Below are 22,955 nucleotides of genomic sequence, written 5' to 3' on the forward strand. Positions count from 1 at the left end.
AAATAAGGCATTTGCCACCATCAGTCATTTGTCCTAAATATCCATCTGAAGTGTGCCTTAGCATGTTTGTGCTCTGTTCCCCAGCACATATCTGTAGCGCCTGCTGTGCTCAAGACCCAGGGCAAGGGCTGAGCCATAGTGCCCAGAGGCAGCCTCTCTGTGTGTCAGAGCAGGCCACCTTCTTCCTTTCCCTTAGGTTATGCAGGTTGTCCGAGAGCAGATCACTCGCGCTCTGCCCTCCAAACCCAACTCTTTGGATCAGTTCAAGAGCAAACTGCGCAGCCTGAGCTACTCTGAGATTCTGAGACTGCGCCAGTCCGAGAGGATGAGCCAGGATGACTTCCAGTCCCCACCAATTGTGTAAGTGCCATCCAGAGGGGGCGAGGATGGAGAGGCAGCCCCTGCTCTGCCTTCCTTCCAAAGTGTTACTGTGACCTTCTCCTTACCCGGTGCATGGCCACCCCAGGGAGCTGAGGGAGAAAATCCAGCCTGAGATCCTTGAGCTGATCAAGCAGCAGCGCCTGAACCGGCTCTGTGAGGGCAGCAGCTTCCGGAAGATTGGGAATCGCCGAAGGCAAGGTGACGGGCGTCTTGGGCACTGCACTGGTCTTTACTGCCCAGAGCCACTGCATGGGGAGGGAGCCTGCCTTGGCGGACCATGCAGGGAACATGGCATCTTCTGCCCTTTGTGTGCCCAGGCCTCTCCCAGAATTGTCCTTGCTTACCTGCTTGGCTTCCCTTGTGTTCCAGAACGTTTCTGGTACTGCCGCTTGGCACTGAACCACAAGGTCCTGCACTATGGTGACTTGGACGACAACCCTCAAGGGGAGGTGACATTTGAATCCCTGCAGGAGAAAAGTAGGTTCATTCTGTTGCTGTGTCCTGGTAGCTGGACTCAATGTCAGGAGAGTTCTAGTCCTGGCTCTTTCAAACTAATTATCTGGTCTTGGGCCCATTATCTCTCTGGATCTGTTTCCTCATCTGTCAGAGGCCATCTCTATCTGGTCTACTTCATAGGGCTACTTGAAGAATTCAGTGAGATCCAGAGGGGAATGGGTTTTGCATATTGTAAAGGGTGATACAAAACTAAGTTGAAAGGTGGTGGTTAAGAGCAGACTGCCTGGATTCAAATCCTAGCTTTGCTAACTAATTCTAATCAATTGTGAGTTCATTCTCCCCTCTGCCTTGGTTTCTTCTGTCAGAAGAACAGCCATGTCTCCCTCATAAGAGGATTGAATGAGTAGTGTATGTAAAGCACTTAGAATCAGTTGCAGGCAGATAGCAAGTGAAACTGTTAGCTGCTGCCACTGCTGTTTGCTATGGTGGTGTTGTCATCATCATTACTGGGACGTGAAAGTGAGGTGAGTGTCAGAGGCCCCATGCATTGGGGAAACTATCCAAAAGCCCCGAACTGACCCCCAGTCAGATTTGACACAGTCCAGCAGACCATGGTCCTTGGGAAGTGACCACAGAGGAGGGAACAGTACAAGGCCACACTCCCTGAGCTATTGCAGCCCTTTGAGTCTGGGGCTGAGGCTTCCCTTCGAGCACCGAAGCAAGGACCAACTTACTGCATAAAGCTCCCAGAAACTAATTCCCTTCATTTATCAGTTCCTGTTGCAGACATTAAGGCCATTGTCACTGGGAAAGATTGTCCCCACATGAAAGAGAAAAGTGCTCTGAAACAGAACAAGGTGAGTGGAGAGGCAGACCTGACTCCTGAGTCTGAGTCATTGTCAGTGATTCCTGGACAGTTGGTGGTTTTTTAGGTGCACACTCTCTCGTCCGCATCCTGTCTCTTTCTAAATGATTCCTGAATGTTTTATTAAGAACAATTTTGAACATACACAAAAATAGATGCACCACCCATATATGCATCACCCAGCCTCAACAACTATGGCAAAGTCTATACGTCTACCTCCCTCTCCCTCATTACTATGAAGGAAACTTCATCACAGTAAATATTTAGAATGTATCTCTAGATTATAAGGACTCCTTTAATGTAATCACAATACCATTATCTCACCTAAAAAGAAATAAAAAGTTGTTATTTAATGTCAACTATTCCATTGATGTTTGAATTTCCACTAATTGTCTTATATCACATTGTTTGCGGGTAGTTTTTATTGCGCGCTCTACTACCAGTCAACGTAAAACGTATAAATACGTTTCCCACATACAATGTGATATCATAATTTCTCTGTATAAAAATATGTAAGTATCTATATTATGTACATATGTATGTACATACAAACACTCATCCCCATTTTGTTTGCTAAAGTCAGCATCCAAAGAGGGGATACACTTTGTGATTAGTCTCTTTTTTATAAATTTTTTCAGTATGTTTTTTTATTGCTTTTAGAGAGAGGAAGGGAGAGGGAGGAAGAGAGAGAAATATCAGTGATGCGAGAGAATCATTCATAGGCTGCCTCCTGCATGCCCTTGGCATGTGCCCTGACCAGGAATTGAATCATGACTTCCAGGTTCATGGGTCAGTGCTCAACCACGGAGCCACACCAGCCAGGCATGTGATTAGTCTTTTAAGTTTCTTAATTCATTAGTTCCCCCACTATCTATTCCATCTTTTTTTTCTCTCTCTACAGTTTATTAGTTGAAGAAACCAGGTTGCTTGTTTGGTAGTTTCCCAGAGTCTGAAATTTGCTGATTTGTCTCCCCATGGTGCAGTTTAACTTGTTCCTCTGTCCCAGATCTGTAAACTGTGGGGAGATCTAGAGCCTTGATCCAGTTCAGGTTTGACCTTTTTTTTTTTTTGATATGAATACTTCCTAGACGGTCTTATGTTATATCAAGAGACACATGCTGTGTGGCCGTCTCTCTTTTTGTGGTGTCAGTACCCTGGGTGCTCAGTGCCTCGTCTTGTTCCACTAGTAGATTAAGGCTTGCTAACTAGTGGTATTCTAGTGCAGCACATCCTTTTCATTTATTAGCTGAACTGTTTCTCTACAGAGAAACTTGCTCTCACCTACTATTGGTTTCCCAGTGGTACAGTTTGTATAAGAAAGGAGAATAAATGCTGGAGTCTTTCCTATGATGTACCTTCTTTTAAAACAAAGAGTTAGTGCCCTGATATCATCCGACAGTGACCAATTTTGTGTACGTGTTTTGTTTTTTAGTATTATTATGAACTGAGGGTTTAAGCAAATTACATTTGTTTCAACCCATTATAGTTATGTTGTTGATACTCAAATTGCCCCTTCTTTGGCCACAATTAGCTTTCATTGTGGTTTTAAACTCTTAAGACCTTTCCATTTAATTACCAAGGTACATATCTAAGGTAATACACAGTCATGGACTCTGCCATTCTGAAGCTTCTGAATCTTGAGTAATGACTTTTCTCCAGTCTCAAAAGTATCACCACATCATAGGTGTGACTTGGGTGGGGAAGGAGTGAGTTAAGGTTGATCAGTCACCACTGGGCCCCATCTCCAGCCACTCTTGTGCACATGCTCTGGGCCCTGGATGGCGTCACATCTGAATCAGCACATTCAGTGATGGTGCTAACTTACTAGGACTTTGGCCAAGATCTTGGTGTGCAGAGCCCAGGCCAGTCCATTGCTCCAGCTAACTGAAACCTTTGTCCTTCAGGAGGTGCTGGAATTGGCTTTCTCCATCCTCTATGACCCCGACGAGACCTTAAACTTCATTGCACCTAATAAGTATGAGGTGAGCAGTTGTGGCACTGCCTCGCACAGCCGAGTCCTCCCTGTGATTCTTCAGCTAGAGGGGAGGGGTGGGCAAAACAGGAACGCCCTGTCTCCCTAAAGGCAAGAAGCTGTGGCCTGTCATGAAGGCTGTTTGTCACTGAGGATGTGCCACCCGGGGGTCCTTTTCCCCTGAGCCAGCCCCTCCAGATCACTCTTCAGCAGTAGCTGTAGGTTGTCATTAGAAAGACTGTGCCAACTAGGGGTAACTTACTTGCTTGGGACTAGGGAAATTCCCCTTTTTTCAGTTTCCATGTGGCCACCTATCCAAGTGAACCCGACAGATCCCGCCTCCTCAGGGCTCCTGGCCATATGTAGTAGATCTAGCCTGGGCTTTGAAGCCAGATGGCTCTGGTCTGGCTGACATGGGCTCTCAGTTTCATCTGCAGTCCTGGGAGATGCTAGATTTGATGTGAGTCACTGCGGTTGAGACCCCACGTGTCTGGTGAGCTCTGAGCCATCAGAGGAAACTAGAGGCGGGGCTTCTGGAGAAGGAGACACTTAGGCAGGGCCTGAGCTGCTGAAGAGCTTTATTGGGAAGAAGTGAAGGACCAGCAGGTGAGGAGGGAAACAGCCAAGCAAAGGCACAGAACAAGATGGAACAGGATGGGTTAGGAAAGGATAGGCTGAGAATTCTCTGTTATTCCTTCTTATCGTGAAACCCTCAGTTTCAATTTCTCCAGTACTTAATCTTAACATTTATTGACTGGGGGTTTTTTTAGTTTATTTTTTTTGAAACAAAATTAAGGTCCCACAGTGGTTACTTTTGTGTCCTGCTTTTTTCTCCTAGTTTGTAGTCTCCCCCTTCCCATTACTAATTTCAGGGGCAATTTCAGGTACTCGATGCCCCTGTTCTCAGGTCTGGTTTTGCTGTATTCTTTAATTGCACTTTTAAAAATCAGATTTTATAATATCTAAGGGAATTTAAATGTCAATCCCTCATAAAAACCAAAAGGTCTTTTGAGAAAGTGAATGATCAGCTCCCAATTTATCTTTTCTATTATCTGAAGTCAGTTTTGCCTGTGCAGAGTAGTGCCAAAGAGACCAGTGTAAGTCCTAGAAAAGGAACTTTAACAGGACCCCTTGTTGACCAGGGCCACCATGTGATGTTTTGCAACTTGCTCTTCCTAGTACTGCATCTGGATTGACGGCCTCAGTGCCCTTCTGGGGAAGGACATGTCCAGTGAGCTGACCAAGAGTGACCTGGACACCCTGCTGAGCATGGAGATGAAGCTGCGGCTCCTGGACCTGGAGAACATCCAGATTCCAGAAGCCCCCCCGCCAGTGCCCAAGGAGCCCAGCAGCTATGATTTTGTCTATCACTACGGCTGAGCCTGAGCCAGAGGCAATGGCACCCAGGAAGGGATTTGGGGCCCAGGAGAAACACTCACAGTCTGGTGCCTTGACTTTTGCTTGTACAGAATCTGTGGTGACTGTGGTGGCCAGTAAATGCCAACCATTCCTCCAGCCCACCTCTGACCACCCAGAGCTTCCTCTTGGTCCCCATCTACTATGAGTCCTGAAGGCAGGTGCTCTGCCTTCCCCATCACTGTGGAGTCTGAGTTTGGGCTATGAGGAATGAACAGCAGATGCCCTTGCCTTTTGGGTCAAGAAACTGCTTCTTGAGCTGGATTTAACAACAGCCACTCACCTTTTCTTCCTGAGCTTCCTCTCCAGTGGTCAGCAGGCTCCCCATGTGGGCAAGAGCTGGCCCAGGAAAGGCTGCCTGCAGAGGATAGACATGCTGGGCATGTTGAGAGCCTTGGAGAGACTGCCTTTGGGTGAACCGTGCCAGTGTCCTAGATCTAAGCAGAGGCCTTGCCCTTGCTTTTGTCGTCTTTGTGAGGGCTCACTCCGGCCTCACACAGGGCTAACATGCTACTGCTGCTGAGATTTGGCCCTAGCATCTCTCGTCTTTAGAGCCACCGGGTCTCTCTCACCCACGTAGTTGTTAGGGCAGATGGAAATTTCTCCCTACAAGCTCTCAGCCTCCCATCCTGGCAAGTCAGAGACATGAAGGCTGAGTCCCACCCTCTTAGTCTCAAGGAACTCTGCAGGGAGAGCCCAGGCAAGCCTGGGCCTAGACTGTGGAGAGGTCACTCGAGTCCACTCCCCTCCCCCTACACTTAAATCTTTCCTTTCTTCCAGAAGAGATCTCCCACCTAACCTGAAGTGCAGCTCCCTCCATTTGGCTTTCCTTTGGCCTTCCAGACTTCAGGAAGTTTGGCTTCCCTTCCTTCCCATCCCAGCGCTGTGGTTTCTGTCATTGGCCATGATTTCAGGGACCTGGCTAAGGCCACAGCTGTGCCAACAGGCTTCCCTGGTGCTGCCACACTTGTAAACCACACGCACAGCCTCTCTCCTTGGACATACGTGAACACAGTGGCATTCAGTTTTGGTAGCCTGGCTTGGTAGGTACCACCCAATGAAGAGTGTACTATATATTTTCTTTACTATAGGCCATACTTATACAGACATGTATATATATTTATATAAGTTCTACCTATCCTAGGATGGAATGTTTGAGGGAAAATAAAATTGGAGGCAAAAAAAAAAAAGTAACACTTCCAGTTGTGAGCCAAGATTGTAACCTGAGAACAGCCAGGAGCTTCCTGTCAGTAATGTTTTCAATAAATACTCTTTCATGTACAAACTGTGGTACCTACTTCCTACTAACAGTTCTTTCTCTGTTACTGGCTTCCTGCCAAAGGGAACTTTCACCTTGACAAGACTTCATTTCATTGTGTCTGGGAGACTTGGGAGAGCTCCTGCTGGAGTCCTCAGCCACCTTCCAAGAGCCCCTTTCTCCTTTTCAACCACCCTGCCTTCACCACACACACACACACACCCTGCTGAGTAAAGATGCTCACAGATTGTCACATCAGGACAAAGTGTTTTCTGCTCAGGCCTGCTGAGTACCTAAGGGAAAGGCATACTGTACACCTCTGTGAACACGTCCTCCCTCTTCCTGCCAGGGACACAGCCAGGGAACAGCTCGAGTACTTGTACCTTACAAGGAAAACACGTTCTTCACCCTGTGTGTCGCCGTGCTTAGTGCCCAGCCTTCCAGCTGAGGTTTTAGGCTATTGCTCCAAACCTCAGCCTTGGTAGCTGGGAGGCTTGGATGAGGGCTGTGATGAAAACAGATACTTTCTCTTGCCTCTGAGACAGAAGGGGGCAAGGACAAGTTCTTTCAAAAGGCATAGATAGTACATGCAGTACAGGCCTTGGGGACTGAATAAAGCCAAGACCTTGGGCAGTTGTGGGTGCCATTGTAAGTGATTGCTAAGCCCAGAATGAACTAATGCCTGTGCAATGCCAGCTGCTGGTGGTGGGGGCAGCAGTGATTTGCATAATAACCCCTTACACTCCGGCCTTGAACCTTGTGTTCAGAGCAGCCAGGGAACCCAGCTGGTCATTTTCAAGGACCCATGTTTGCAGCCAGTCTTTGGGCCACAGATCCCAGGAGGGAGTTGGGGTGGGGAGGTACAAAAAGCCCCAAAGTGGGCCTCAGTCTGCAGCCCTAGCCTGCCCTGGCCTCCTAATGGATCTCCCTGTCTGCTGGCTCTGCCCCCTTTAATCCATCCTGCAAGATGAGTAAGATCTAAACTCCCCAGCTGGCATTTTGGGGACCACTGCATCCTGCCCTTGGCTACATTTCCAGCTGTAGTTCTTGTCCTCCCCATCCTCCTCCCCGCATCTCCTCTGTCTCCCTGTACTGGATCTATTGAAATGGAGATCATTCTTACAAAGTTTCAGGCACACAGAAAATGGTTCACAAATGTTTGTTATTTACTACGTTCCATGGATCTAAATCCTAAAATGTAATGCCCTGATTTAGCGCTCCCCAGCTAGCTTGAGGAACCATAAGAAAAAGCCCATGAGAGCTTGATCTCTGTGGTTCCTTCCATGGTTGCCCAGCACTGGGTTGGAATAAGGTAAACCATCTGTTCAACATTAGTAAGTAGGTGGCTCTTTTCTGGGTGCCCGCGGTGCGCGGGGCTCTGCAGCAGGCACCGGGGCTCCAGAGCGAGACCCTGATTGAGCGCAGGGGAAGCCAACACCCACAGCACGGGGGTGCCCAGCGGTGGGCTCGGGGAGGGCGTGCCCCCGGGGGAGGGCACGCGACGCGGGGTCCCGGAGGCCCCGGGTGCGGACCCAGCTACCCGGCGCGCCCCGCCCCGCGGGCAGGCGGCCCCGCCCCCCGTGGCTTCTGGCGGAAATGCTCCTCCCGGCCCGCAGCGCCGCACCTCGCACTTCCGGCGGGAGGAGCCGGGCGGGGAGCTGCCGCGGCCGAGGTGAGTGGGCGGACCGCCGGCCCCCGCGCGCTCCCGGGGGCGCGGAGGGCGCGGGAGCGGGTCCCCGCCGGGCTGTGTGGGGCGCGCCTGGGATCCTGCCCTGCAGCGGGGGGGACCCGGTCTCCACGCGCCCTCGTGGGCGCGCTGCCCCGGGCATTTCCTGAGCCCCGGCGAAGAGCTGGGCCTGGACCCCGACGGGAATCACGCCTGTCCGGCTCTGCCCCAAAGAGGCTGCATCCCGCGGTGGGCTCGGAGTGAGGGGCCGGCAGGAAACTCCTGGGCAAACAAGGAACCGTCAGGTGGTGGGAGGTGCTATGAGGATGGGGAGGGGCCCTCGAGGAGAGTTTCAGCCACGCAGAGGTGTGTGGAACAGTGTTCTAGGCAAAGGGAACAGCAGGTGCGAAAAAGGACACAGGCTTTATGTGTTTTCCATACTTCCAGGGGCCAGCGTGCTGGGTGCTGGGGGAGTGGTGGGAGAAGGAGGGTGCAGCGGTCCAAGGAGCCCAGGTGGTAGGAGGCCTTTCTGGTGGGCCTTCTGGTGGAGCTGGGATTTGCCCTGTGGCCGATCGCCTGCTTTCTGTGCTTAAGCCACCTTTCCAGGCTGCCGCGTGGGGATGGATGGTGGCGGTGCAGGGACACCAGTTAGGAAACTGTTGCAGCCACTAGGTGAAAAGATCACTGTGGCTTAGACTGTGATGGTGGAGTAGAGGTGAAGACCATAGATGGGTCCAGAAGTATATTGGAAACGGAACTGACAGGACAGGATTTGAGGAAAAAGGGAAAGAGTGGTCAAGGATAGCTTCCATCATTGATTTGGGGTTTAGACTTAAGTAACCAGATGTATTATGCTGGCATTTACTAGTGATGTTTTGGGCATGGGTTGAAGAATTGGCGTGGGGCACTATGAATTTTAGGTGTCTTGAGTGGAGCTCAAGTTAGTGTGCTAGCCTGGAGCTTGTAGGAAAGGTTAGGGTTGATGTAAGGAATTTAGAAATCATTGGCATGTCCATCAGTGGGATGAGATTAAGCAAGATCAGAATTAAGATAGGTAAAAGAAGCCAGGGCCCAACATCAGGCACCCAGTTTTCACAGGTTGGGTTGACCAAGAAGGAGTTCAGAAAAGCAGAAGAAACCTTGGAGGGTGTGGGTTTGACATCCAAGAGGTTTTCCCAGGAGGAGGAAGTGGTCAGTTGTGTAAGATGCTGATGAGACTAGAGACTTTGCCCTTGAAGGGGCAGTGACGGGGAGGGCATAGTGACTAGGGGAGCAGTGGGGACAGGCTGGGGAAGTTTCACGGGACCAGGAGGGGAGTAAGCCTCTACCATGAGCCAATGTCACGTGCTGTACCTGATGCCACTGACTCCCCTCCCAGGAGGCTCATGATTTTATCTTCCTTTACAGTTGGGGAAACTAAGGTCCAGAAGTCAGGTAACTTGGGTCATGAAGTAGTAAGGAGAGGAGCCAGGATTTGATCCCAGGTCTTTCTCACTTCAAGCCCACACTTCTGAGCACTGAGCTGCACTGCCCATGTTCCAGCTGGGGAGATAAAGGGAAGCCAGGAGCTATGGTGATGCACCAGTTTATGTGGCTACTGCTCCGAGCTATGCCTCTTCCTGAGGAAAGTTACGCAGAATATGCAGTTCCTTTCCTGGGCAAGTAAGATTTGAAAAAGAGCATTTGCCCCTTTAAGCCTGGTTTTCCTTATCATAAAATAAGGGTGGGGACCTTATCAGTTACATGTCTCTATCTCCAATGCTAGGTATACAGAAGTGCTTAATAAATGCACATTGAGTAAGTGGTTAGATGATTTCCGAGAACCCTACTAGCTGAGGTACGATTTTGTGTTTGGGGTTCGGTGACGTTCCAAATGATAACAAGAGGAGTGTTGTTAACTTTGGGACAGTGCTTCCTGTGGGCTGGGGTAGTCATGGGGACTTCCTAGAGGTGGGGGGCCCGGATTGGCTCTTTGAAGGAAGGGCAGAATTTGGACAGTGGAGGGAGGGTGGAGGGCATTGCAGGGTTGGAACAGGAACAGCAGCAAAAGCAGAAGGTACAATAACTTCATTTACAGAAGGGTGCAGACTGCCCTGGCTTGGAAGTCATGCGTAGGAACCACAGGGAGAGGGTGCTAGAAGAAAGATTTCTTAGTGCCAGCATGCCCTGTGGTCACCTGTGGGGTGTTAGCAGTCCTCATCAGGGCTCAGTTTTGCCCCCAGGCGACATTAGGCAATGTCTGGAGACATTCTTTTTGTTTGTTTTTTAAATATGTTTCTATTGATTTCAGAGGGGAAGGGAGAGGGAGAGAGATAGAAACATCAATGAGAGAATCATTGATCGGCTGCCTCCTGCACACCCCTACTGGGGATCGAGCCTGCAACCCAGGCATGTGCTCTGACCAGGAATTGAATGGTGACCTCCAGGTTCATGAGTCGGCTTTCAACCACTGAGCCACACAGGCTGGGCTGGAGACATTCTTGTTTGTCATTACTTGGGATGAGAGACAGGGATGCTACAAGCATCTAGTGGTTAGAGACCAGAAATGCTGCTAAACGTCCTACGGTGCACAGGACAGGCCTTCTCCCCACAAGACATTATCTGGCTCCAAATATCAGTAATGCCAAGGTGGAGAAACCCTGGTCTAGAAGAAGGAGTAGGGGCCTGGAGATCTGTTAGACCCCACTGTCCAGCTGTGTTAGCCGGATTCTGACTGGGGGTGTGCGAGGAGCAGCAGGAGGCTAAAGCATCATCGGGGGGTGGGGCTCAGATGGTGGTGGTGGAGGCCAGGAAGTGTAATCCTATTGGGGATATTTTTTGAAGATAGAGCTGATGGTATTTGTTGATTGACTGTGGGCTGAGGAAAGAGGAATCAAGGATGGAAAGGAGGTTCCTCGCCTGAGCAACTAGGCGAATGGTGGTGCCCCTAGCTGAAGTGGGAAGGGGAGCAGGTTTGACAGAGGGTGGATGACAGGCATCTTCTGGACAGGCTGGGTGTGAGACGCCTGATGTTAGACATCCAAGTGGAGAGGACAAGGGGCCAGTTGGATATTCTGCATTTGATGGGGAGGTCAGAGGGAGGGATGTACAACAGGGCCAAGTCAGCCTACAGAAGGCATTTCAAGTTACAGTAGGCAAAATAGCACAGTGGTTCTCAACCTCATGGATGCAACACCATCTTTTTAAGGACAAATATTGTGTTAACAACCTACCCCCACCCTCTTTATTATCTTAAATTGAAACTTATGTTTCAAAAAAACTGCCTACACATAATTTTTTTTTTAAATTGCCAATGCCCGGCCGGGTGTGGCTCATTGGGGTTCGATTCCTGGTCAGGGCACATGCCCGGGTTGCGGGCTTGATCAATGACTCTCTCATCATTGATGTTTCTATCTCTCTCTCTCTCCCTCTCCCTTCCTCTCTCTGAAATCAATAAAAAAGATATATTTTTTTAAAAAAGTTTCAAAAAAATAAAATAAAATAAAAAATTGCCAATGCCCTAACCAGGATGTAAAAGAGAAATAAAAGGAACTTTCAATATGTAAGTTCCTGGGCACAGGATACTAGAAGCTACAACGAAGCAGGCCCTGCCTTCACCACTCCTGTAGAACCTGTGGGAACTCAATGGCCACAGTGCCCACTGCTACAACGTGCTTTGTGGGAAGCTCAAAACCCATGCGTGCCAGGACTGTAGGTGATGGGGTTTTTCCAGACTGGGAGCTCATGGTACCCTTTTATCAAAAACAGTTCAGCTTCCCTCTAGTGTACATGGTAAAGGTGTTCTTGGAAATTTTAGTACCTGGGAGAACCATGGAAGAACTGCTCTGTGTTAGCTTTAAAACAGAGTTGGGTTCTAGGTTCAGGTAATTATAAGCAGGTCTTTCACCTACAGGAATATCAAAGTCATGCAGGGTGCAGAACAGTTCTGAGTTATGTGGACTGTCCCCCTCATAGTCCCCACTCACTAAAAGCTAGGAATGTCCCCCCAAAACACCACCAAAGTTTTCCAGAGTTCCACTGGAGAGAATCAGAGCCCTAGGGTATCGTTTGGGACCTGAGCCTTGTGCCAGCTTCCAGTTTGCCTTGGGGGAGGGGAAATGATAACCCAGGTTCCAGAGTACAGAAACAGTGTAAATACTCCCTGTGGAAAGGCCTGGGGAGGGGAAGTTGGTTGATCAGATGGTTCTAGGAAGGCTTCAAGGAGGTGGCATTTCAGCAAGGTAGGAACATTTCAGAGGAGGAGATGGGAGGAGGGACACACAGGTGAAGCAGCAGGTGGAATAATGCTAGAATGGGGTGTCTGCCTGGTCTCCCCCGGTCTTGGCATGCTCTGGGTACTCACTGGGGTTGGTTGGGTTGATAGGGAGCCAGGAAGTGGTTTACTTTGGCAAGACCCGAGGTAGGCTCCATGTCTGTGAAACTGGTTGTTAGAGGCTAAGGCAAGGTAGGTGTTGGTTTCCTGGTCCATTTTAACTAACCTTAAAGACCGACCGGATTAGTCCCTTGAAAACCACAGGCCCCCTCTCTTGAAATGAATCACCACCATATGGAGAACTTACAGTGTTCGAGGTGGGGCTATAAGGCCAGCACGGACATAGTGGGCCCTGTCTTTGTGGCGCTCACAGCCTCCCCGGGGCGCAGATATCACTCAGGTTGTCCTGCCCTGCATAGGTTTGATGAAGGAATCATGGGGGAGCTGTGAGAGCAGCCTGTGTCTCAGGGGCACCCATCACATCGAGGGCGGGTTCCTGAGAAAGCAGCATTTGAGCTGAAGATGAGCAGATCAGCTGAGAAAGTAACGGAGGCAGGGTGGAGCGTTGGCTCCTTTGGGCAGCAGGAAGAAGCCTGGTGTGCTTGGGGAGCTGAAAGGCTGCTGGCTGGCAGGACTGGGGCAAGAGGGCTGGAGCTGAGCCAGAGAGGCTGGCTGGGGCCCTATCAGGCCTTTTTAGCCTCAAGAAGGGTTTTGATCTCTATCTTAAGAGCACTGGAAGCCACAGAAGGGCTTTAAGCAGTGGTCTGATATGATCAGATTTATGTTTTAAAAAGGTCACTTTGGTAGCAATTCATGGAGAACAGCCTGAGGTGACAAGAGAGTGGATGTGACCGGGAGCTCTGCTATGGTAGACTGTGCCTTGCGTGGGCTCCTTCCCGCTGTTCTGTCTGCTCTGATCTGCTCCCTGCAGGTCAGGTTGGGCCTGTGGTGGGTGGAGTCAAGTGGCCCTCACTCTGCCCAAGCCACCAGAGCTGCCTTTTCATCCTTCTAGCCTCAGACCTGGGGATCTGTGAGCCCTGCATCCGGTTAACCATGGAGGGGATTGCCACAGGCCACCAGCCCCTTAGGTGAGGACTCCGCCTAGGGCTCCGTTCACCGTCTTGAATCATGAAGGTGAAGAGAACTCCTCTAACCAGGCGACATTTTTGTTGAAAATCGTGGCCCAGGGCCAGCGGCTCTTCCCACGGCCCATCTTCAGGAGAGGTGCCTGCCCCCACTGACCCCAGCTAGGGAGCTGCCGCTTCCACAGATGGGGAGGTGGGCCCTCGACGTGGCCTTTGTGTGGAAGGCAGTGTTGACCCTGGGACTGGTCCTGCTCTACTACTGCTTCTCCATCGGCATCACCTTCTACAACAAATGGCTGACCAAGGTGACTCGGAGGCCTGTGGGGTGGGACACTCGGAGGGAGGTGGCTGGGGCTACAGTGTCCCTGATATTTAACAACAGGAAGGCACAGGCTTCAGCCAGTCAGACTGGAGCCCAGTCACACTAGTGATGGGACAGGGCCCTACAGCCAGCCCTGACACGCCAGGGATTCCACTGAAATGTTTGGATCAAGGGGAAATTGGGTGAGGAATGAGCTGGGGAGACTTGGGGGGCTTAAGCAGCAGCTGTTGACCAACAGGTAGAAAAGTAGTTCAGTACTCTAAAAACTGGCACAGCCGTCCTGGCCCACACTGGCTGTTACCTGGATGTGGGTCGTGGAGAAGGGCTGAAGCAGGCAGCTAACAGGCTGTTAAAGGGGTGGAGACAGCATCTAGCTATGATTGGGCCCCATTCTTCCACCTGCTCTGTGACCTCCAAAGTTGGGACCAACCCTCTCATGCCAACTGATTGCGGTGTGGGTGAAAGCCCTTCATACACTGCAGAGCCCCCAGGAAGCACCCAGTTAGCGCCACTGCCGCCAAGTAAAGGGAGGGTGGTGGTGGGGGGCAGGTGCGGTCTGGCTGTCTAAACCGTGCCTGGGCTGGCTGTGCTTTGGGCTCCACACAGAGCTTCCACTTCCCCCTCTTCATGACGATGCTGCACCTGGCCGTGATCTTCCTGTTCTCCGCCCTGTCCAGGGCGCTGGTCCAGTGCTCCAGTCACAGGGCCCGCGTGGTGCTGAGCTGGACTGACTACCTCAGAAGAGTAGCTCCAACAGGTGTGTGCCTGTGGGGAGGGCCAAACAGGAGGAGAGTTGCTTGGGAGGCCATAGGCCAAAAACAAAAGGAAGCCTTTGTGGCTTGAAGCTTAGGCCCCTCTTTCCCTGCCCCACCCCATGTTTCCTCCTGTCTGCATGCCTTTCTCACCCCCACTTGTGTCCCCTACGGACTCCCCATCTTCTCACTTGCCCATGCACACCTGGAAAAGCCCCAGTGTGGCAGTGGCCTTGTAGCTAGTTCCCTTGGCCTTGAACATGCACCCTGAGCTGTGTTCCCAGGCCTGGAGATAGTGGTGAACAGAGCTTATAGTCCCTGCCCTTGCTGTACTGACCACAGAGAAAGGGAACCAACCAAGGCAGGGCTGGGTGCTGGGTGCTGGGTGCTGGGTGCTGGGTGCTGGGTGCTGGGCAGGGAGGGTTCCTCAGAGCAAGGACTAAGTTGGCTGGGACCTGGAGTGGGACCTTTGGTCCTGGGAGGAAAGTGCACTCTGTGCCCCTGGAGGTTTAGTGCATGTGGAAGTCTGAAAGGGAACAGAGAGTGTCTCCAAGTGCTGAGAACTCAGCGTTGGTGAGGGGAAGTGAGAGGAATGAGAGGGTGGAAGAGATCAGGTCCTGGAGGGCCAGGTCCTCCTCCGTGACTTCTCTGAAGAGTTTGCAGGATCAGGTTAATACCCGTCATCAGGGGGTATTCAAAATATTTAACAAGTGGGAACAACACAGGCCCCAGCCAGTCAGAATGCACCACAGCCTGAATGCTGGAGCAAACCCCCGCCCCCCCACCTTCTTTTGGTCAGGACTTAACCTTTTAGTTGCTGAGTATAAAGCAAGGCCTGAGGGCTCCAGAGAAAGCCAGGGTGAGCAGTGCAAAGCAGGGGGCACTTGGGTGCCTCACAGAAGTGTTCTAATAACTGGTGCCCCCATACCGCCTGCCCTTCCTCCCCCGCGTGTCTGGTGGGCATCCCTTGTCTCCACAGCACTGGCAACGGCGCTTGATGTGGGCTTGTCCAACTGGAGTTTCCTCTACATCACCGTCTCACTGTGAGTACTGCCACACCTGCCACCTCCCCTCAGGTGCAAGTTCTGTCTGTCTGTCCAGCTGGCTATCTGCACACCTGACCGACAAGCCAGCCTCTATACCAGTCTGTGGGACCAGCCCTCTCTTAGCTCCTCCCTGACACCCAGCAGCTCTCCAGAAACTGACCAGCCTCTTCCTTACCCTGGGGCACACAGGGGATGCTGTGCCTGCCTGCCAGGCGCCCTGGGGAAGTCAGGGGCTCAAACAGAACGGGGACAATCACAGCTCCGGAGGAAGGGGGTGACGGTGTGCAGTGCACACACCTACACAGCAGGGAGGCGTGGCAGTTACTTCTTCGGTTTTGTGCTTCAGAGAGCACGTCCCTGCCTTCTCCCCCCCTCATCCTTTCTTCCCCATCCTGGTCTCCACTGAGGGGTGGGTAATAATAGCCTTGTTGAGCACAATGTCAGACCCGCAGCCTTTTCTCCCTGGTGATGGTTAGAAGCCTCTGAGATTTCTTTCGATTAAAGGTCACGTATCAGCCCAGGTGACTCAGGCCACCTTCTTTTGGTCTTTTGTACCCAGATTGCCCTGCTGCCCTGAGCAGAGCCAGTTGCCCTCAGGGAAGTCAGGAGCCTCCCCCCCCTTTACAGCCCACTGATTGTACTATGGGCTCCTTTCTGGATGGCAGGTATGAGCCCCGGGCTGCAGCCATGCATTGTGGTAATTTTTGCTTCCAGGTACACAATGACCAAATCCTCAGCCGTCCTCTTCATCTTGATCTTCTCTCTGATCTTCAAGCTGGAGGAGCTGGTGAGGCACCAGCATCCCTTTTGTCCCTCCTACCCACACCGATGTTAAAAATGAAAAGAGGGATCTGAGCAGTGGCTCATCACTGTGTGATAGAAGAGACATTCCCAGTCCAGGTGGCAGAAGCTCCTGTAGCTGAGGAAGGACCTAGGACTGGGCACTACTGAGAATTTTAGAAATGGTGTGGGACGCAGGGGTAAAGACCAAAGGAGGAAGGGTTCAAGGAAGAGGGGCCAGGTCAGGTCAGGCTGGGTCGGAGGCTCCCTGCTGTGTGAGGCAGTACCCTTTGTTTCCTAGTCCAGAGGAGGGGGGAAGCCACTTGGGGGCCTAGGACAGCCATAGGAAAGCACTTCAGTATTTTAGGGCAGGTAGGGATGTTGGGGACATGTCAGTTGAACATCAGCCCTGTGTTTATCTCTGGGAAGGAGCTGGCCAAGGTGGTGGGGAGAGAAGAGCTAGCCAAGGTGGCTGCTGACCCCCAAACTCCAGGTAGGATGACCTTGAGACTCCCAAGTTAGTTGCCACCTGCTCCCCATCCTAATAGCGTGCAGCGCTGGTGCTGGTGGTGCTCCTCATCGCTGGGGGACTCTTCATGTTCACCTACAAGTCCACGCAGTTCAACGTGGAGGGCTTTGCCCTGGTGCTGGGGGCCTCGTTCATTGGTGGCATTCGCTGGACCCTCACCCAGATACTCCTGCAGAAGGCTGAACTTGGTGAGAGACGGGCCCGGGTACCAGGCAGGGTGGAGGCAGGCTGGCCAGGCCTGATGGCTCACCCATGTCCCCATCCTGTAGGGCTCCAGAACCCCATCGACACCATGTTCCACCTGCAGCCACTCATGTTTCTCGGGCTCTTCCCTCTCTTTGCCATATTTGAAGGTAGGTTGTGCCGTCCACCTCAGGGCACCTCTGTACAGCAGATCCCCAATCCCTGCTCTGTGCCCAGCACTGTGGTAGCTACAGAGGATACAGAGATCAAAGGTGTGGCCCCTCCCCCGGCAGTGCCTGGTTTGGGTGTCTGGACAGACACTTAAACCAAATGGCTAGAATCCAGCATGATAAATGTTACGTGGAAAGTGTATGAAATAGAGCAGGCGGTAATGACAGTGAATGTGTTCAGTCCCAAACGTATGCCAGGGCTGTTCTAATCATTTTACATATATCAACTCTTAATGCTCCCCTAAATCCCATGGGGCAGTTTTTTTAATATGCTCATCTTGCAGGTGAGAGAAACTGAGGCAGAGAGAAGTAAAGATAACCTTGCTTCGGGTCCCATGGCTCATAAATGAACCTGAATTCAGGTCCAGGAGCTGGCTCCAGAGTCCCTCCTCTTAACCATTAGGCTGTGTTCTGCCTCTTAGGAGCAGAGGGTCGTGAATTGTCTCAGGATGATAGGGTGGAAAGGCTAGTCAGAAAGGTTTCCCAGACAGTGTATCTGGGGGCATGAATGGGACTTTGACAGGCTGGTGTGGGCGGGGCATCCCAGAAAGTCTGAGCTGTAGGCTCAAAGGAATGGAGTGTGTGTTGGCCGGAGGGGGTGGTACTGGGAGCCTGTGCACATGAACCTGACAAGTGAGCAGTTCCTCTCCACGGTCATCTCCCAGAGAGGAGAGGTGGGGAGAATTGTCTGGGCTGGGAGGTGCAGCGCCATGCTCCTGCCTCTGATGTTTTGGGATTACTTTGTCCCCTGTTTATCCTTCCTCCAGGAGTCCCTTCTGTCCTCAGGGTCATTACAGAAAATTCTGTCCCACATTCATTTAAGTTTCAAGCAGCGAAGCGTCTTGAACCTCTCTGAGAAAATTATTCTGCAGCCCCGTTGTCCAGGAAACTTCCGTCTGCAGCCTCATTTTTCTTCCTTTTTAACATCTCTCCCCATTCCTTCATTATGTCCCTGTACCCAGTGCCACACGCACCCCCCCTTCCTGGGTGCTTACACCATTCCCCATCTCTACAAACCCTCATCCGAAAGCCCCTGCTAGTCGTCACTTAGCAAAGCTGCATGGATTTAGCTCCTTTAATCTTTTCTGGTAAATTAATCCCCCAAGCGCCTTCATTACTTATGTTGCTTTCCCCGAATTCTCTCCAATTTGCCCCTGCCTTTGCAGTACTGCTGAGCCCAGCACCAGACAAGATGTCCTGCATCGTGAGGCTATTTGCCTGAGGGGGTGGGGGGTGGGGGAGCTGTCACTCTGCAATTCTTTGGTGCTTCCCTCCAAAAACCTCAAAGCCCTTGGCCAGCCTCCTGTTCCCGCAGGTGTGTCCTTTGTGCCTAGTCTGGGCTCACCTCAGATCCTGCCAATGCTCCCAGCGGCTTTCCTGCAGGGAGGGACCCCAGAAATCATCCTCTCACATGGGCAGCATTGGAGGGCCAAGAACCCTCTGAAAGCCTAAGCAAAGTTCACTGCATGGGTGCCTGTGTGGGTGTCTCTGGAGCGAGGGGCCTTGGCTTTTGTCAAGTATTTATATGCAGTGTTTGTTTTTTGAGAACTCTTCATCAGACTATACCATCTGTTCAAGAAACACTGGTCTAGTCCCAACCCACTCATTCTATTAGTGGGGAAACTGTGCTCTGAAAGGGGGCATGTCTCAGCTACGTCCCACAACCATATAATAGGCCCGGATTAAAATGGCGAAGATTAGTAAGGACAGAGTTTTGTCCCTGTTTATAGGTTCCCTGCCTGAAATTGAGAACAAGGGACTCCCTCCGTGGGCCAGGGCATCAACAGTCCTCACCTGCTGGCTGCCCCACCTCTCTTTGGCTCATTAGTTATCTCAGCTGCCAAGGCCACAGGAAGTCACCACCCTCACTGCTCCTTCCACAGATGGGAGGGAAATGTCCTGTGAAAGAGCAGGGTGCTCCCGTGGATTTTCTCTGTGGTGCCATCCCCTGTATTTAGCCCAGGGGCTCCAAAGCCCTCCCCATCACTCCCTATTAGGATCTCAGGCTCCTATGCCCCAGGGCGCTCTGGCAGCCATCACTGCTTCCCTAGCGTTCCTAAGACTCAGGCCATCTGTGTGGGCTTCTCCCATCCTTGTCCTCCGGGCCTCCCACAGTCAGCAGGTGCTTAGTAAGTATGCTCGGCGACTGGCAGATCTCACCCAGCTGCAGGAGGGTGAGGCCGCTCAGGCAGGCACACCCAGGACATGGTCGTCCCTCTCTCCCCCATTGCTTTCAGGTCTCCATTTGTCCACATCTGAGAAAATCTTCCGTTTCCAGGACACAGGGCTGCTCCTACGGGTACTTGGGAGCCTCTTCCTTGGCGGGATTCTTGCCTTTGGTTTGGGTTTCTCCGAGTTCCTCCTGGTTTCCAGAACCTCCAGCCTCACTCTCTCCATTGCCGGCATTTTTAAGGTACAGACTCAGAGGTGACCCCAATCCTGTCTTAGAGAGGAACCCCTGAGGGTATTTCTCACCAGCAGCTCCTGCATCCCAGGGCCTACAGAGAAGAGATAGAGGTACCTCACTAGGGTGCTAAGTGCCATGCTTTCATCTGTACCCCCTCCCACCCTCACTGCAGCCCTGTGAGGTGGGGATGGTCATCAGACATGAAGAGCTGCTCCTACCCAAGAAAACAGCGAGGTGACTGAGCTGGTTGCAGAGCCAGGTCTGACTCCACTAGGTTTGGGACACATTTACATTTTACCAGGAATGCCAACTCTGATCGTTTGGCAGCGGCCTGGAACCATGGGTTGAGAAGCCCCCATCCAGACTCATCAGTAACAAGTTCTGTGGTTGATTGATGATGTCTGCCATGGGCACAGTTAAGTCGGAGTGCCTGTGCTTGCTGAGCCTGTCTTTACCTCTTCCTGGCAGCACTCTTACTTCTCTTCGTCACTTTCCCCTTCCCTTCTCCACCATGTCTCGCTCCCTCTTCCAGGCCATGGAGGGAGTTTGTGCTTTGATATTGGAGCAGTGCTGCCTGAAAGCAGAAATATAGGGCTCCCCAAGGGTCTTCTGGTTGCCATCCAAATGAGGAGACATAAGCTGTCATTCTCAGAATGAGTCATGTCATAGTGCCATTTGCAGCCACTGTGTACCAAGAACCCAGGACTAGTGAGTGTCCCTCAAAGCATTCTCCCCTGGCAGCTGAGAACTCCCCATCTGAACCTTCCAGAAGGGCAGCTCTCCTTTATTCCTGGGAACATGACTGCATTTGGTTTGCCTCTTTTTATTCTGACAATTCTGTGAAAGCACCTCCTTTGTTTCATCTCAGTAACACAAAGGGAGGAAAGCATTACAGGCAGGCCCAGCACTCTGAGCCCAGTAGAAGCTTCCTCTTTGCCCTGCAGGCCAGCCTGCCCCGCCCTGGAGTTTGGGCGAGTCTGGCTCTCTCCCATGGGTATGCTCAGTGCCTCGGCCCTCCTTGCAAAGGGGCCAACTCATCCCGCTAATCACTTCCCCTTCCTGCTTCTCTGCCCATAGGAAGTCTGCACTTTGCTGTTGGCAGCTCATCTGCTGGGTGATCAGATCAGCCTCCTGAACTGGCTGGGCTTTGCCCTCTGCCTCTCAGGAATATCTCTGCATGTCGCCCTCAAAGCCCTGCACTCCAAAGGTAACCAGCGCCCCTTTCAGAAGTCTGTGTTCTGATGACATTCTCCCCCTGACAGCCCCTCAGATTTCCCCTCAACCCAGCCCTGCCAGGAAGAGGCAGGTGGCCCTCTGCTTCCCCAAAGTAGCTCCAGACTACACAGTTCAGCCGCCTCTGCGTTGGCTGTTGCTCTAATTCAGGAAGTATGCCTGGTGGCTCTGCCACCCCGCCATTCCTCTGAAAAGACAGGAGTCATCTCTAAGGAGCTGGGATGGGGGGCTTGGGTGACTGAGCACGCAGTCACATCAGGGCACACCAAGGACCTATGATTGGGGCTGTAACTGGTCTCTTTATCCCCAGGTGATGGTGAGAAGCCCTTGAAGGGGCTGGGCTCCAACCCTGACCTGGAGCTGCTGCTCCGGAGCAGCCAGCCAGAGGAAGGTCACGATGAGGCGGAGGAAGAAGATGAGTACTTTGTGGCCCAAGGATAGCAGCGACCAGCCAGGGAGCAGCTTGAAAGCAGGCCTCTCCCAGCCTTTATACTGATGGCAGCTCAGGGACCCGGGTGACTGCTCACAGCAGCTGGAAGCAGTGGGCCAGAAGTGTCCCAGGCTGGGCCTTGGGTAGCACATGACCACATGGTTGGGCTGGGTCGGGGAATTGGTCAAACAGAGGGGTGAGCACTAGGCCAGCCTCAGACCTGGCCTGAGGGGCCTCAAGCTGTGCCGGAGTCACAGTGGACAAAAGGAGCGCTGTTCTCAACTGCTGCCATGCTCTGGTTGCCAAGATTATGATTTCAGAGGCTTCATGGTTTTCTGAGGGGACTGGGTTTGGACTGCAGAGCAGTTGGGAAGGGGAGATGGAGAGGCTAGGGACTTATCACCTGGAGAGCTCTTTGCTTAGAGAGCAGATCTATTTATACTTTGGAAATAAAGGGTTTACAGTCCACTGGCCACTTCCTGTTGCCTGGAGGTGTGGGGGCAGGGAGGGGCAGTCCGGCCTGGTCTCTGTGCCTGGGGCCTCTCAGATGACTGGTCAGACTCCAGGCCTTCCCATCATGTGTGCTCCCAATTGAGTCCCAGGACCTCCTCGGGGCCCAAGCACACCTGCAGGCAGGAAGAACAGTAATATGCACTGAGCACCATATTCTGGGGATCTTAACCCTTTCACAACCTGACTGTGTCACTTACTGGCCCTGTGACCTTAACCAAATTACTTAACCTCTCTGTACCACAGTGTTTTCATCTTTGAAATGGGGGTAATAATTGTCTCAGAGTTGTCCTAAAGATTGGAAACAGCTTAAATATGTATGTTTATTTTGAAAAGCCTTTCAACAACCATGGATCCAAGACCCTAAATGAGCGGCCAACTTAGGGTTCACTGTGCCAGGTCTGTGTGCCCAGTGTTTGTCCATAGAGCGTAGATGGATGGGTTTGTGAGCCTCTGGGCCTTCCCATCACCTACCTTGGAGGAGTCACACTGCCCCTCTAGACTGCAGACTTTATCAAATGGGGAGGGAGAGCACCAGAACCCAGCTCTGATGTGCTGTGGTTCTGAGGCCTGACCTGCTCCTGTGAGCTGGTTCCCCTGGATTGGGAGGGGGCTGCTTGCCAAGGGGTCACATCCTCCCAAGCAGAAGTGCTTTTAGGCATTCACAGCAGGTGGCGCCATTGCACCACAAGGTGACTCCAATTGTGGGAACTCCCACCACCATCCAAACCCAGGCAGGGGTCCTTGGAAGAGGATAGTGGGTGTCTGCGGGTGGTGACCTGGACATGGGCTTGTTATGAACTGTTCTGATCAGATTGGAGCCATGAAAGCTCTTTTAAGCCTAGGAGAATGTTAATACTTGAGGAACAGGACCGGCAAACTTTTTGTAAAGGGCCAGATAGTAAATATTTCCCATTTGGGGGCCATATGGTCTCTGTTGCAGCTACTCAAGTCTGCTGTTATAGCAGGAAAGCTGCCACCAACAGATACAGAAACATGGGCGTGCTGAGTTCCAGTGAAACCTTATTTACAGAAATAGGATTTGGCTTGTTGGCTGTAGTTTGCCAACCCCTGCTGTAGAAGAAACCTTAAGAATTGCTTAGTCCTACTCCCAGACTTACAGCAGGGAAACGGGGGGGGGGGGGGGGGAACTAGTCTGAGGTCCTCAGAGCCTCTAGGCTC

General features: G+C 51.8%; 2 protein-coding genes across 6 annotated transcripts in view; both read left to right on the forward strand.

The window, feature by feature from the left end:
- The window catches only part of ELMO2 (engulfment and cell motility 2), a 33,106-nt gene extending 26,826 nt beyond the window's left edge, over positions 1–6,280 (forward strand). For all 4 annotated transcript variants that reach the window (XM_081149693.1, XM_081149696.1, XM_081149694.1 and 1 more), the window contains 6 exons: positions 197–360; positions 467–579; positions 751–858; positions 1,612–1,694; positions 3,607–3,684; positions 4,854–6,280. In XM_081149693.1, the coding sequence (XP_081005819.1) occupies positions 197–360; positions 467–579; positions 751–858; positions 1,612–1,694; positions 3,607–3,684; positions 4,854–5,054 (747 nt within the window). In that variant the 3' untranslated portion in view covers positions 5,055–6,280. The remainder of the gene's footprint in view (positions 1–196; positions 361–466; positions 580–750; positions 859–1,611; positions 1,695–3,606; positions 3,685–4,853) is intronic.
- A 1,692-nt stretch (positions 6,281–7,972) lies between these two features.
- Positions 7,973–21,729, forward strand: SLC35H1 (solute carrier family 35 member H1). Of its 2 annotated transcripts, none has more exons than XM_081150012.1 (10): positions 7,973–8,020; positions 13,279–13,656; positions 14,280–14,430; positions 15,405–15,468; positions 16,186–16,258; positions 16,800–16,968; positions 17,050–17,133; positions 19,431–19,606; positions 20,678–20,807; positions 21,144–21,729. In XM_081150012.1, the coding sequence occupies exons 2-10, from the start codon at positions 13,537–13,539 to the stop codon at positions 21,272–21,274; spliced, it is 1,098 nt and encodes a 365-aa protein (XP_081006138.1). In that variant the 5' UTR covers positions 7,973–8,020; positions 13,279–13,536; the 3' UTR covers positions 21,275–21,729. The 2 variants fall into 2 exon arrangements, with proteins under 2 accessions (XP_081006138.1, XP_081006139.1); XM_081150013.1 differs by having other exon boundaries at positions 19,431–19,492.
- The last annotated feature ends 1,226 nt before the right edge of the window (positions 21,730–22,955 follow it).

The sequence above is a fragment of the Miniopterus schreibersii genome, assembly GCF_964146895.1.
Source record: "Miniopterus schreibersii genome assembly, chromosome: 10".
In the NCBI taxonomy this organism is placed as follows: Eukaryota; Metazoa; Chordata; class Mammalia; order Chiroptera; family Miniopteridae; genus Miniopterus; species Miniopterus schreibersii.